Source organism: Sorex fumeus, unplaced genomic scaffold (assembly GCF_029834395.1).
Source record: "Sorex fumeus unplaced genomic scaffold, SorFum_2.1 ptg000008l, whole genome shotgun sequence".
In the NCBI taxonomy this organism is placed as follows: Eukaryota; Metazoa; Chordata; class Mammalia; order Eulipotyphla; family Soricidae; genus Sorex; species Sorex fumeus.
The window spans coordinates 20,962,032-20,977,304 of NW_026606065.1; the positions used below are offsets into that span (position 1 = coordinate 20,962,032).

General features: G+C 61.3%; 1 protein-coding gene across 1 annotated transcript; it reads left to right on the top strand.

Moving 5' to 3' along the window:
- Window positions 1-6,879: 6,879 nt before the first annotated feature.
- Window positions 6,880-15,159, top strand: CARS2 (cysteinyl-tRNA synthetase 2, mitochondrial). Its single transcript, XM_056109688.1, has 15 exons — window positions 6,880-7,118; window positions 7,204-7,254; window positions 7,967-8,084; window positions 8,819-8,890; window positions 8,953-9,058; window positions 9,222-9,305; window positions 9,690-9,819; window positions 10,394-10,527; window positions 11,114-11,181; window positions 13,159-13,225; window positions 13,496-13,634; window positions 13,975-14,098; window positions 14,232-14,330; window positions 14,676-14,864; window positions 15,049-15,159. The coding sequence occupies exons 1-15, from the start codon at window positions 6,919-6,921 to the stop codon at window positions 15,133-15,135; spliced, it is 1,668 nt and encodes a 555-aa protein (XP_055965663.1). The 5' UTR covers window positions 6,880-6,918; the 3' UTR covers window positions 15,136-15,159.
- The last annotated feature ends 114 nt before the right edge of the window (window positions 15,160-15,273 follow it).

A 15,273-nucleotide genomic window follows, 5' to 3' on the forward strand; every position in this document is an offset into this window, starting at 1 on the left:
GACGCTCCCGCCATTCCGCGGGCCCTGCCCCGACCCCCACTTCTCGCGGCGACCTGCGCACCCGTACTCGGGGGCGCCTGAGGAGAAGCCCCTGAGCGCAGCGCGGCCGTCGCCTAGCAACAGCCGCAGGGCCCGCCCCTTCCGCCCGCGGCCCCACCCCCGGGCTCACGGCCGGGCAGCCCCGGGCGGGCCCCCGGGCGTCCCTGCTCCAGGGAGGGGGCCGTCCTCGGGCGTCCCTGCTCCGGGGAGGGAGGTCCTCGGGCGTCCCTGCAGCCCGGGCCAGCCCCCGGACGTCTCTGCCCCCGGGATTGGTCCTCGGGCGTCTGTCCCCGGTGGGATTCCCTGGCGTCCCTGCAGCCCTGGGCTGGCCCTCGGGCATCCCTGCCCCAGGCTGGGCCCTCGGGCGTCCCTGCAGGGCGGGCGTCTCGTCCAGGGCGCCCCTGGAGTGCCCTCGGGCGTCCCTGCGCCGGGCAGGGCGGCCGTGCTGTCACGCGCTTGCACCTAAGCGTCAGTTTCGGTGCGGCTGCACACACGTCGGTCCCGCGCACACGTCGGCGTGCAGCCTCGGTCTCCAGGTCGGGGGCCGTTTGTCCAGCGTCCGGTGTGGCCCCCAGAGGTCCGGCCCCCGCGGCAATGCGGCGGGGGGCGGGCGGGGGGGGGGGGGTTGCTGCGCTATACTGTGAGATGGATCGTCTGCATCGGGACGTTGCTGCCCCGGTCAATTGACACTAATGTGTCCACCTAGCCATAACAGACTTGTTCTCCGCTGAGCCTCGACCTCCCCACACCTGGGGAACACTCATTTGAATTTAAAATAGGGGCGTAGGGCGGGAGCGACAGGACAGCGGGGAGGACGTTCGCCTTGCACGCAGCCAACCCAGATTCTATCCCCAACATCTCATATGGTCCCCCAGCACACCCAGGAGTAAACCCTGTGCATCACCAGGTATGACCCAAAAAGCATATATATATGTGTGTGTGTGTGTGTGTATATATACACGTGTATATATATATATATATACATATATATATGTGTGTGTGTGTGTGTGTGTGTGTAGATTCTTCTTATATATCCACATTGCTGGACTTGGTCCAGTTAACAGGAAAGGAGAAAAGCTTCATGTTGTACAGAACAGTTGATTGCACTCTATTCTTCACAAGAAGACTGTTAGGACTATTTCACCTTAGGTGAAAACAAGTACACGGAATAGAGAGAAAGTTACAAAGCTAACAAAGAAAAAGTATGCTTTTCCTTTGTATGAACATTGAAGCATGAAATAACACTAGGGCCAGAGAGTTAGCACAGCAGTTAAGCCGCCGAACTTGCACACAACTAAAGCCCGTCAGAGCCCAGCATGGTATACGGCCCCCCAAAGCACAGCACAGTGCCAGGAATAATAGTCCCTGAGCGCCCCTGGGTGTGGCCCAAAAATCAAAAAGAGAAAAAATAGCGAGAAAGAAAATGCTGAATTTATTGGCTCTGGAATGAACAGTAATGTTTATCTGAATTTAAGAATAAAGATTACGCGCAGTTCACTCTTCTAATGACAAATTGAGCCAGAGTTGACTTAGATTATCTCTGAAAACATTCTGATAATATCTGAGTAACGATCCCCTTCACCAGCAGCAAACCTAGAAGCACCTTACTCACCAGGGCCTGTGCCAGCTCCCTGCTCGGCTGTAGAAGCAGGGATCACAGGACTTCTGAGAAGTATTTAACTTCAACCACTGAACTGGGATTTAGCTCACTGAACACTGAACTAATAGACATTTTCTATTAGTCTTTCAAAGTTCTTAAAATACTTACTGGTGACTTGATAGTTTTCTGCACAAGGTTGAAATACTGATAAAACAACGAACTCGATTTACAATTTACATTTTATTTCATTATTGGGGCCGGGAGTTGGGGCCCTAGTGGTGCCGGGAGCTTCTCCTGGCTCTTTGTTGCCAGGGTTGGCCCCCTGCCAAGTGCCTTACGCCCTGAATCTCTCCAGCCTGTGTAGCTGTAAGAAAACCTTTCGTTTTAGAGATGCTCTGAATAATCTTGGTTGTTTCCGTTTGTTCTTTGAAGTGTGCTGAAAAAAAAAAATGTTAAACATTTGTCCTAAAATTTTATTTCTCATTTACCTGGAGATGCTTGAACCTATGGAATTAAAACATCAGAGTTAAACATATATTCTTTTTTGTTTGTTTTTGGGGGCGACATCTGGCAGTGCTCAGGCTTACTCCTGGCTTACTCCTTGCTGACTGGTCTCTCCTGGCAGGTTTAGGAGACCATCTGTGGTGCTGGGATTGAACCCAGGTCCGTGGCATACAAGCAAGTGCCCTGCCTGCTGTACTATGGGTCCGGCCCATAAACATACATTCTTTGTAGCACTGTAGCACTGTCATCCTGTTGTTCATCGATTTGCTCAAGCAGGCACCAGTAACATCTCCATTGTGAGTCTTGTTGTTACTGTTTTTGGCATATCCAATACGCCACTGGGAGCTTGCCAGGCTCTGCCATGCGGGCGGGATACTCTCGGTAGCTTGCCGGTCTCTCCGAGAGGGGCGGAGGAATCGAACCTGGCTCGGCCGCATGCAAGGCAAACGCCCTACCTGCACATTCATTGAGTTTTGAGTTGTTTAAAATTAATGCCAACACATCCCTCTGTTAGGAAGGAAACTAACACACTTTTTATCTTATTTACCAAACACCCAGCTAGGGGCTTAGTCCTGGCTCTGCACTGGCTGTGGATGGAACCATATGGAGTGTCCGGATTCAACCTGGGTCGGTCTGTGCAAGGCAAACGCCCTTCCGGTCTCCACTAATATGCTTCACACAGCACGTCACATACTCCACTGTGTGACCCCAACTCTGGGAGCTGCTGCACTGGCACATGAGGTCCTGGGGCTCACACTTGACCCAAGAGCCCCTGCTAGTATTTCCTGGGCTCACTCCACGGTGAGTCCCTGCTGGGGTACTTCCTGGGCTCGCCATGGTGAGTACCAACTGGTACTTCCAGGGCTTGCTCCATGGTGAATCTCTGCTGAGGTACTTCTTGGGCTCGCTCCACAGTGAGTACCTGCTGGTGCTTGTCAGGCTTGCTCCATGGTGAGTACTAGCTGGTACTTCCCGAGCTCGCTCCAGATTTGGGACCTGCTGGAGTACTTCCCAGGCTTGCTCCACAGTGAGTACTTGCTGGTACTTCCTGAGCTTGTTCTACAATGAATACCAGCTAGAATACTTCCCGGGCTTGCTCCATGCTGCGTACCTGCTGGGGTACTTCCCTAGCTTGCTCCACAGTGAGTACTACTGGGTTACTTCCCAGGCTTGCTCCGTGCTGAGTACCTGCTAGGGTATTTCCCAGGTTCACCCCACAGTGAGCACCTGCTGGTACTTCCCAGGCTCGCTCTATGCTGTGTACCTGCTGGGGTACTTCCTGGGCTTGCTCCATGGTTAGTACCTGCTGGGGTGCTTCCAGATACAGCACTGAGGTGGTTTGTAACACCAGCTGTGGTGAGTTGGAGAAAGCACATTTGTTGTTGTGGGTATGAAAGGTGCCTCCCCCCCAGACAGCAGAGGGGGAAGCAAGTGGGCTGGACCAGGGTCTGGACCTCAGACTGGGAAGCCGGAGGCTCTGGCCACTGCCACTGCCCCAGGCCTTGAGTGTGCATTAGTCTTGAGAGTCATTTCTAGCATGCTAGGGGCTATCAGCTCCGTGCCACACAGTGCTGGGGGTCAAGGCCAGGCCTCCCAGACATAAATTATGTACTTAAGCCCTTTATGTGATCCCTGTGCTCTGACATGTATTAACTTCGACGCGTTTGTTCTGACCTTACGCTGGAAGAGTCTTGTCTAGTTACCAAGCTTCTCTCTCACACAATATATATATATATATATATATATATATATATATGAATCTTCCTAATCATACTAAGTTTACCTTAATGTGATCCATAAAAGGGATATTTTCAACCATCATTAAATAAAGGGTGGCCCAGGTTTGGTCCCCACCACCGCACAGGGTCCCCCAAACTCTGCCAGGAATGATCTCTTGGCATAGAACCAGGAGTAAGCACTGCTGAATGTGGCCCCCAAACCAAAACAAATAAACAACGGGCTGCATCTGTCATTTATGTTTGGGTTGGGGGACACACCCAGCAGTGCTTGGGGCTTATTCCTGGTTCTTCACTCAGGCATCATTCCTGCCAGTAGTAGGGGACCCTTTGGGGTGCCTGGGATTGAACCTGGATGAACTGCATGCAAGGAAAATGCCCTACCCAAGTTACTCTCTTTTTGGCCTTCATCATTGCAATGATTCTCAAAAAAGTCTTAAGAGGGGGCTGGAGCAATAGCACAGCAGGTAGGGCGTTTGCCTTGCACGGGCCAACCCAAGTTCGATTCCCAGGTTCAATTCCCAGCATCCCATATGGTCCCCTGAGCACCGCCAGAGGTAATTCCTGAGTGCAGAGCCAGGAGTAACCCCTGTGCATTGCCAGGTGTGACCCAAAAAGCAAAAAAAAAAAAAAAAAGTCAAGAGTAGTCTTGGGGTCAGAAAGACAGAACGGCTATTGGGCAGGGCACTCGCTTGCTTGACGCCCAGCTAGGTAGAATCCCTGGCACTGCATATGGTCCGCCCAACCCCGTCAGGAGTGATTCCTGAGCACCGAGTCAGGAGTGAATCCTGAGCAGCACTAAGTATGGCCCCTGCTCCCAAAAAAAGTGAATAAATGAACATAAAGGTAGCCTTGCTGCAACTAAGAGCTGTGACATCACACGTCCATTTCTCTGAACATGAGACATCACAGCTTGACTGGACTGCAGTGGTGGTGGTGAGTTAGACGAGCCCCGAGGACTCCTGGGCAGGATTGCATTCTGCAGTAACGCTTTTAGGCTTTCCCGCTCTTGACTCAGGCATCATTCCTGCCAGTGGTAGGGAACTCTTTGGGTATGAATGGTGTCCTCGCCGACGCCATTCCATTCCGGGGTCCATTCCATTAATATGAAACTCCTGGCACCTCACTTACCTGAACCTGAGGTTTTTCTAGCAGGAGTTTTACTGCCTGTCCTACTGCACGTCAGGCCCTTTCATCAAGGCAAATCCAGTGACCTTCAAAAACCTCTCTGAACTCAGGGAGGGGAGCAGCCGAAGGCCAGAGCCTCTAGGTTGGAGCGATAGCACAGTCAGTAGGGCGTTTGCCTTGCACGTGTCCAACCCAGGTTCTATCCCCAGCATCCCATATGGTCCCCAGAGCATCACCAGGAGTGATTCCTGAGTGCAGAGCCAGGAGCAACCCCTGAGCATCACTGGGTGTGACCCAAAAAGACAAAAAGAAAAAAAAAGGCCAAAGCCTCCACAGCTGACAGCCTCATGTACTCAGGGAAGTGTACATTTTGCATCAGAAATGAGAGAGGGTTACAAAATAACGGAGGTACACCAAGAAAGGACTCCTCTTGCTGGAACTGAGTAGTCCAGGAACGTGGCTGAGTCTCAGTTCTGAACAAGAGGTGCTATTAGCCCTGAACAATGCAAATGACATTATGCGTTAGCTGGAAGCAATCCCTGAAGTCCAGGGATCTTGGAGGTGGGGGGATACTGCTGTTTTTGTTTGGGAGTTACACCATGTAGTGCTTCCAGCTGACTTTGGGCCCAGTGCTCAGGGCTCATGCTTACCAGTCCACAGAACCAGATGTGCGCCAGGGATTCAATCTGGTGAGCTGGGTGCAAGGCAGGTGCTTTAATCACTGTACTACCTCTCTGACCTTAGGGTTGGTGCGGTGGGGGTGGTGATGGGGGTATGGGGGTGTAATTTACAGTGCTGTGTATATTTTTGTCTTACAATAAAATGACCAAAATGACCCTCAAAACCTAAGGAATCTAGGGGCTGGAGCGATAGCACAGCGGGTAGGGCATTTGCCTTGCACACGGCCGACCTGGGTTAAATCCCCGGCATCCCATCTGGTCCCCCAAGCTCCGCCAGGAATAATTCCTTAGTGCAGGGCCAGGGATAACCCCTGACCATTGCTGAGTGTGACCCAAAAAGCAAAACAAACAAATAAACCCTAAGGGATCTGTGTTGAAACTGGGGTTTAAGAAACTGTTTTGCAAGCTAACAGGTAAATGACTGTGTGTGGAGGTAATTCTAAAGCAGTTAAGTAAACTGCAATTCAGAAAGATTTGTTTGCTGAAGACATGAGAGAATTTTAAACCTTTCATTTTATTTATTTACTTTGGCTTTTTGGGTCACACCTGGCTCTGCACAGGGGTTACTCCTGGCTCTGCACTCAGGAATTACCCCTGGCGGTGCTCAGGGGATCATATGGGATGCTGGGATTCGAACCCGGGTTGGCCGCGTGCAAGGCAAACGCCCTACCCGCTGTGCTATTTCTCCAGCCCCTAAACCTTTCATTTTAAAATCAATCCCAACGCAGCCTTTTCTACCAAGCAGGTATGGCGCACGCGGAGACTGCCAGCTCAGCCTCCACAGACCGTCCCGGGTGCAGGCATGCGTGCCGGGGCCACCAGCGCTCGGACAGGCGTTTAGAGCCCGTGGCCGGGTGGGCGGGCGCCTCCCGCGAGTCCTGCGGGGACGACGGGCTCTATTGGGTGCAAAGCCGCCGCGCGTGGGGTGCAGGGGTGCGCCGGGTTTCCGAGGCAGGCGCTGGGGGGGCCGGGCGAGAGCGCAGAACGAGAGCAACGTTTCACAGCGCCCAGGGCCCGACGCCCCGCCCCTTCCGGTAGTTGGTACGGGCCTTCCGGGGGCGTGTCCCGCCCCGCCCGGCCCCTTCCCGTGGGCGGGGCCTTGCTCGCACCGGGAGGGTCTTCCGGGGGCGTGTCTCGCCCCGCCTCTCCGGGTAGGCGGTACCCCGCGGTGGGCGGTCCTTCCGGGGGCGTGTCCCGCGCCGCGCATGCTCCATGCGGGCGTGAGCCGGTCATGCAGTGGGCGCGCGGGCTGCAGCTGCTGCGCGCGGGGCGGGTTCGGGGCCCGGGGCCGGGCGCGGGCCGGGCAGCGTCGGGGGCGCGCGGGCCCGGCTGGCTGCAGCCCGCGGGCCACGACACGGGCGTCACGGTGTACAACAGCCTGAGCCGCAGCAAGGAGCGCCTGGTCGTGGGCAGCGCGGACGCCGCCTCTTGGTAGCCGCCCGGTACTGACCCCCGCAGTCCCAGACCATGCGCCTCCAGGGCCAGGGTCGCGTCACCTGTGCGTCCACCCTCGCAGGTACAGCTGTGGACCCACGGTCTACGACCATGCGCACCTCGGCCACGCCTGGTGAGTGCCCGGCTCGGGGGGCGTCGGGGCGCACTGTGCACGCCGGAGCCCCGGGTGGGATTGCACCCTGTGCTCGAGGCGGGCGGGGGCCTGCGAAGGGTGTAGGGCGCACCCCGGGTTCCTCCCCGCGCCCTCCCTCTCCCGCCCAGCTTGGGTTTGACAGTTTGTATCTGGCGCGCTGGGGAGGACCCACGCCTCGTGACGTGTCTCCCCGCGGAGCTCTGCCTGACCCCTCCCCCCTGCGTTCCAAGGGGGTGTTTCCCGGCACGGGGAGGGCTGGGGGAGTCCGGGCCAGGGGGTCTCCCAGCGCCAGCACTGCCAGGCCCGCCGAGGGGTGGGAGACTGACCAGCTGGGCCTGACAGTGGGGGGGCGGGGCCACTTCTGCTCCACACCTGGGCGGGCCTCGTTCCTGCACCCACCCCTGGGTGCTCCTCTGATCTCCCCTGGACTCCCTGTCCCTTCCAGTCTGCCCTGCCACCTGCGTCCGGGTTAACCCTTCCCAGCCCGTATCCGGCTGAGGCGTGCCCTGTCGGGGCCTTGGAGGGTGTGTGGAGCTGGGGGCAGTGCAGGCACGGCAAGTGGTCCCCTGCAGCCTGCCTGTGTGGTGGGAGATGGCGCCGTGGACCTCCCACTCAGCGCGGGGATCAGGGGCTGGGGCGGGCCTCGTGCCGCCCTCCCTGGCGCGGGGACAGGCTACATGTCTTGCCACAGCTCCTACGTGCGCTTTGACCTCATCCGGAGGGTCCTGACCCGGGTGTTCGGCTGCAATGTCGTCATGGTGATGGGCATCACGGACGTGGACGATAAGATCATCCGGAGAGCCCGGGAGGTGAGGACGCGGGGAGGGCCGCCCCGAAGCCTTGTCTCGCCAGGCCCGAGGCAGAGGGGGACACCGTGCGGGGAAAGGAGGCCCAGCCCGGCCTGCAGGAGCGAGCACAGGACATGAGGGGCAGCGCGGTCTCGGGGCCACTGCACAGCACAACCACTCCGGCACCAGGCCCCTGGGACGCCCCCTCTGGAGTCATGCAGCTTGGCAGGGGCATCCCAGGGCCCGGGGCACAGCAGGGGTGAGGGACCCTGGGGTGCTGAGGTTGGGGAAGGCCGAGCCAGGGCCCTGTGGAAGGACGGAGCGGAGACGCTGACCCGTGCCTGCTGGCCCTCCCGATGCTGGCTTGAGGCGGCTCCCGCCTGCAGCAGTGTCCTGCCCGGGACAGCTGGCGCGAGCCGCCCTCTCCGGCCTTCTCTGTCCCTCTCCAGCCTTCTCTGTTCCTCTCCAGCCCATCCCTTTGTTGACACTGTGTTGTCTGTGGGGCAGAGCCAGGCCCCACTGGTGGATGTGGCGTTGGGTCAGGGTACCGGCAGTCAGCCTGTGCTTACTTCTCCCTAACCAGAAAACTTAGCCCCATTTTTTGTCTTGGCGCTGGGGCTATGCCCGAGCGCTCTCATGGTCTTCAGGCCTCCACGAGGGTGGTGGCTTGGTGAGAGCCTCCGCGAGGGTCTGCTGTGAAGGCTGCACAGGGCACCCCCGCCCTCACATGCGAGCATCCCCCGTCTGCCCTGCAGATGAACGTGTCCCCCGCCTCCCTTGCCGGCCTATACGAGGAGGATTTCAAGCAGGACATGGCAGCACTGAAGGTAGGGCGGGCAGGTGGGGTGCGCCGTGAGGGCAGGGAGCCCATCCCTGTCCTGTGTCGCAGGTGCTCCCGCCCACTCTGTACCTGCGGGTCACCGAGCACATCCCCGAGATCGTCGCCTTCATAGCGGCCATCGTGGCCAAGGGGCACGCGTATCCCACAGCGGAAGGTAGGGTGGACGCTCCGTCCCCTAAGCCCTCTGGATGGGGCCCCGTGGAGGGCAGATCTGGCGCCTGGTGCCGGGAGGCCACAGTGCTCGGGACAGGGTCCACCTCAGGCTCCGGGTCTGAGTCGGAGTCCGGCCCGGTGCTCCTGCGCCCCTTTTCCAACAGGCAACGTGTACTTCGACGTGCAGTCCAGGGCGCAGCGGTATGGCAAGCTGGGCGCTGGCCGCCCCACCACGGACGGGGAGCCAGGTGTGTGACCCCTGCGCTCCCCCCCAGACTCTCAGCCGCTGGCCATGTGGCCAGTGGGTTCCACTCTGCTCCTGCCCGGCGTGACCACTGCCCAGAGCCGCTGCAGCTCTGGCGCATGGGTTCGAGGCTTGGGGCTGGATGGGTCCACGCAACCTGCTATGTGCAAGGGGCAGGATGGGACAGGCCCTGCGGGAGGGACAGGAGGACAGGGCAGGGGCCCAAGGACGGACAGTTGGGGCAGGAGGGTGGGCCCCGCAGAGGGGGGTGTGGGCAGTGGCGCCCGTGGGTGTGGGAGGTGATGCCGTGGCCTTCCCTCCCCTTTCGGCTGCAGCTCCCTCAGCCTGTCCATCCGTCTGTCCCACTCATGGCTGTCTGTCGTTGCAGGGGGCTCGGACAAGCGGCACGCCAGCGACTTCGCCCTGTGGAAGGCGGCCAAGGCCGGGGAGGTGCACTGGGCGTCCCCGTGGGGGCCCGGGAGGCCCGGCTGGCACATCGAGTGCTCCACCCTCTGCAGGTGCCAGGGGGTGGGAACATCCCCGAGGGTGGGCATGTGAGTCTCACGGGCGGTGCCAGGGCTCAGGTTCTGGGCCTGGGCTGGGGTCTCCGTGCCCCCGTGACGGCACCACTGGGCCCTGCCCCGGGCAGTAGGAAACTGGGGCTGGAGGGCTCAGTCTTGCTCCAGGAGTGAGCCCAGAGCTTTGCCGGGGAAGCCCCGAGTGACCCCCACTACCTCTGGACGCGGGCGGGCAGGACTCAGCAGCCGGGGGCAGTGGCTGCGAGTGGTCAAGCCGGGACTGTGCTAGCAGCACCACAGCCTCTCACACCCTGCCCTGAGGGGTTGTGCTCATTTTAAAACGGAAACAGAAAATGCCTTCGCAGTCCTGTTCTGGGCTGGCAGACAGCGGCCCCGCTGGGGTCCGAGCTCGAGCCCCTGCGCACCAGGGACCCTCTGAGTCCTCAGCCAGGCACGGCCCCAACCAGGAGCGCGTTTGTATTTCGCTTCTTCCTTCGTGGCCCAGGGTGCAGGAAGGCTGGGAGTAGGGTGGAGGGCTGCTTGGCCCCTGACGTGGGTCCCGCGTGTCTCGCAGCCTGGTGTTCGGGAGCCACCTGGACATCCACTCGGGGGGCAGCGACCTGGCCTTCCCGCACCACGAGAACGAGATCGCGCAGTGCGAGGTCTACCACGGGTGCCAGCAGTGGGGGAACTACTTCCTGCACTCCGGTGAGGGCCAGTGACTGGGGGTGTGGGGGGTGCCCCGGTCTCCAGGGCCCTCTGGCATGCCTGGCGGCTCCCCTCCGCCTTGTCTGGGCTGTGGCGGGCCTCACCCCTCTGCGTTCCCGCGCCCTCCTGTGGCCAAGGTGCCCTCAGTGCTCCCGGGACTGCGGTGCCGGGTCCCCCCCTGCCTGGGTGGAGCCCGGCCTTTGCAGGGCTCCTCGGGTGAGTGGCCGGTGCAAGGTGTGGAGTCCTGTCTGGGGCTCAGGCTCCCCAGGAGCCCTGGCAGCCACCTCAGACTCCCTGCATTCCTGGATGCTGTCGGCCTTCTGGGGGCCTCCGCTGACCTGTGTCCGAGTGGGATCTGCTGTCCAGGCTGCCCTCATGCTCCTGCCGCTGTGCCCTGGGGCCCGAGGCTGTTTTGCCCCCCCCCCCACCTGAGGATTTAGAACCCCCAGTGGGGGAGGTGTGAGTGTCCTGAGTGCCAAGGCCTGCAAGGCAGTTGTCATGCTGAGTGCGTGAGGCCACCCGGGGTCCAGGCTCAGGACAGGAGTCAGGAGCCCCAGACCGAGCCCTGCCTTTGCTTCTGTTTCAGGACATTTGCACGTGAAAGGCCAGGAAGAGAAGATGTCCAAGTCCCTGAAAAACTACATCACCATTAAGGTGACAGGTGCTGCGGCCACCCACTGGGCTTCTCCCCGCCTCCTGCTCTCTCTTGCTCACACTTGCCCTCACGCCTGCCCTCTCTCCTCACACCTGTCTCCTGACCCTGTGCTGAGTCGGGGAATTTCCCTCCCTGTTGGCGGTCTTCGTGCTATAGCTCAGGCCATGGGTTCTGGAGGCCTGAGGGTGGTTCTGATGGGCCTGCCCCGCCCCCGTGTGGCCGTGAATGCTGGTGCTGGCTGTGTGTCGGGCCCTGCGCAGTGCTCCAGGCTCTCGGTGCCGGGCTGGTGCTGACATGTGCTAGGTCATGCTCGCCAGACACGCTGGGCCCATGGGCACGGGGACAGGCGTGTGGGGGTCGCCGCTCCTGCCGGGCTGGCAGGAAGCCACTGTCGTTCTGGCCATGGGGCGGACGGTGAGCCGCAGGGCCGGGCACAGGGAACCGCAGGAGGGACGGTGCGCTCCGGCTACTCCGCTCTCCTGGAAGGAAAGTGGGCCAGGCCGGGCCGCACCTGGTGTGCCCATGATCTGCACCTGTGTCCTGCGTCTCAACTCCAGGTCGAGGGGCACCTGGGGACAGTCTGCTCCCCAGAGGCCTGGGGACCCTGTTGCCGGCAAAGGCGTTTTACAGAGAGGGTAGGAGGGGCAGGAACTAGGCTGGGCGGGCTCCCCCAGACCCATCCTCTGCACCAAGGCCTGTGCACAGGGAGCACGTATGGAGGGCGGGGAATGGGTGTGCAGGGGCGGAGCAGGTGTGGGGGCGAGGCAGGCGTGCAGGGGCAGGTGGCAGGGCAGGAGCAGGTGTGTAGGAAGGGGCTGGTGGGGGGATCAGGCCTTGGGGCGGGCAAGGCTCGGTGTCCCACCAGACAGCGCCCTGAGGACCCAGCAGGCCCCACGAGAGGCTTGGTTCCCTGGGCACGGGCACCTGATGAGTCAGTCAGGGATGGTCCTCCTGGGGGCAGAGCAGTGGCCTTGGGCGACAGGGGCCATGCGGAGCGCTGGCTGGACACTGGTCCCTGCCCGCGTCCCAGTGGCTCCACCTGGCGGCGCCGCAGGGAACTGCGGTCCCTGGGCCGCTTTAACGCCTCTGTTGGCCCTGCCGCGCCATCTGGGGGCAAGAGCTGGTACTGGCTGGCTGCCCCGCCGTTTCTCTGCATGGCATTGGGAGCAAGGGGGCTTGAGACCCTCCCTGCTGCATCCTGTTTCCCTCCTTCCGGATGCGGTGCTCCTACATCTGATGGGAGCAGTGGCCCCTGGAGTGGGGACCCCCGCCCCCCCCCCCGATGGAGGAAGCACAGCCATGGGAGTTGTGGGACTGGGGTACCATCAGCTTTGGGGGAAACGGAGGGAATGGCAGGTACTTGAGGCCTTAGGCTGCGATTCCTTGGTTTGTTTGGGAACAGGTGAGGGGAAGCAGGTGTAGGGGGGCGAGGCAGGTGTTCAGGGGCAGGTGGCAAGATGGGAGCAGATGTGTAGGAAGGGGCCAGTGGGGGGATCATGCCTTGGGGCAGGCAGGGCACCAGCAGTGCTCAGGAGGAGTCACTTCTGGTGGTGCCCGGGACCCCCAGGCATGATCCTCGAGTGCTGAGCCAGGAGTCAGTGCTGGGCATCTCTGGCTTGGCCCCAGGACATGATCCTTAAATACGGAGTCCTAGCCTGGGCACAACGAGTGTGTTTGCACCCACTGTCATGCATCACAGCGCAGGGTGGATGGGGACATCCAGTCACCCCACCCCCAACTGTCCAGGAAATGGACGGCCCTGGTGGGGCCACTGGAGGGAGGGCCTGAGTCCTCCCTCCTTTTCCTGCTCCCAGTGCCCCAAACCAGGAGCTGTGTCCCCTCCTGTGAGACCCTCCCAGTCACCAGAGTGACTGTCCCAATGGCAGTGCAGCCAGACCCGGCCCCTGGAGCAGCATCAGGGCAGACACTCCCAGTGGGAGCTGTGGGCCCAAGTGTGGGCACTTGTGTCCCTCCAGGACTTCCTGAAAACCTGCTCGCCGGACGTCTTCAGGCTCTTCTGCATGCGGACCAGCTACCGGGCAGGTGAGGGCGCGGGACAGGTGCTTTCCTCAGCCCCAACCCGGGTGGGCTCATGGCAGTGTGTCCGAGGTGCAGCCATGGGTGGGCCTGAGCAGAGGTGGGCACCCTCCCCCCTGAAAGGGCAGGACCCCCAGGTCGTGTCCCTCCTTCTGTGCCCCAGAGCTGGGCATGGCCCCATGTGCCCACAGACCCGCACCCTGCCCTGTGGTGTGCCGTATGTCTTCTGTCTCTGTGTCCACTGAGCCGAGGCCTGACTGCACCCCTCCCCCACAGCCGTGGACTACAGTGACGCTGCCGTGTTGGAAGCGCAGCGCCTCCTGCTGGCCGTGACCGCCTTCCTGGAAGACTCCCGGGCCTACATGCGGGGACAGCTGGTGTGCGGGCCAGTCCAGGAGGCAGAGCTCTGGGGCAGGTGGGCAGGGTTGTGGGTGGGACAGCCCAGATGTGGGTCCCCAGTGGCTGTGACACAGGACAAGGTGGAAGGGTCACCCAGACCGGGAGACAGGGAGCTCAGTTCACAGGTGGGAGCAAGCAGGCCAGCGGGCAGTGCAGGGAACACTGTCTACAGCCCTAGGTGCACTGCCTGCAAACTGCCTGGGTGGCAGCCGCTCCTGGCAAGTCTGGGACAGGCCCACAGGCATGAGCAGGCGTCTCCCACGGGAGCCCAGACACACCCTGTGTGCCTGCACGTTAGTAGCTTGCCCGGCTATGGGGCCGGGCCCCATGTATGTCACTCCTGTGTCCCCCTGCAGCCTCAGCTGCACCAGAGAGGCTGTGAGGGCAGCCCTGGCTGACGACTTCAACATACCCGGGGCGTTGGGCACTGTCATGGAGCTGGTCCGCCACGGAAACCGGCAGCTGCAGGCCCGTGCCAAGGTAGGGAAGGTCAGGCAGTAGGGCCGGATGCTGGGGCTGCCTGGAGCCATGGTAGCAGGGAGGCCGCAGGCCGTGGGGGCTGGACATTGGGCTGCCCTGGTCCCCGCCAGTGACCCATGTCCATGGCCCGCAGGAGCCCGGAGGCCCCAGAAGCGCGGCCGTGTTCGGCTCCATTGTGTCCTTTGTGGAGGACTTCTTCGAGATGCTGGGAGTGTCCCTAGCTGCAGGGCAGGTGGGTTCCTCTGCAGTGCCCGCAGGGTGTGGATGTGGCAACCACCTGCCCTCTGGGCCGCAGTGGAGGTCCAGCTCCTTCACTGGCCCGGGCTGTTGGCCTTCCTGCATGTCTTACTGGAGATGGTGCAGCCTGCAGCCACTGCCCCTTCAAACGTGTTGGGCTCATCTCGCCACGTGGTGTGTGGCCTGACCCAGATGGCGTGGGGAGCAAAGGCCACAGCTAGGGGGCAGGGGACGGGTGTATCATGGGAAGTAGGGTGGGGGGATAAGGCAGGCGGGGGCTCCCAGGGCTGTGCCCACTGGCTCAGCCGTGCCCCCCTTCTTCCCAACCCCCCACCTGCAGCGTGTAGTGGGGGACAGCAGTGCGGCCCCCCTGCACGGTGTGCTGCAGGAGCTGGTCCGCTTCCGGGGCCACGTCCGCCAGGTCGCCCTGGGTCCTGGGCTGGCCCCCGGGGATGCCCCGCGACAACAGCTGCTGGAGGCCTGCGATGCCCTGCGCCAGGGCCTGGCCACCCACGGCGTCCACATCAAGGTGAGCCCAGCCCTGTGGGGAGGCTCTAGCCCTGCATTCGCCCTGTTGTGGCCACGCCCACAGCTCAGCACCTCCCTCCCGTGGCCCCGCCCCACTAGCTCCTCCCCTGTGACCCCACTCCTCTGGCCCCGCCCTCCCACGGCTGCATTTCCCCTCCCCCCAGCCCTGCCTTGCTTCCCCGCAGGACCGGAGCAGCACCTCCACCTGGGAGCTACGGGAGCAGAGGGGCCCTGCAGGGCAGCCCAGGCCGTGTGGGGCCAAGGCCCGCTGACCTGCCGATTAAAGTGTCCGTGTGGCTTCCCAGCTTGTGTCCTTCCCGTGTCCGTGTCTCTGTCAGTGCAGCACACGCGGGGGGTGGCAGAGGCAGTCGGGCTCCTTTATTAGGCCAAGCCGGCCAGACTCTCCGGCA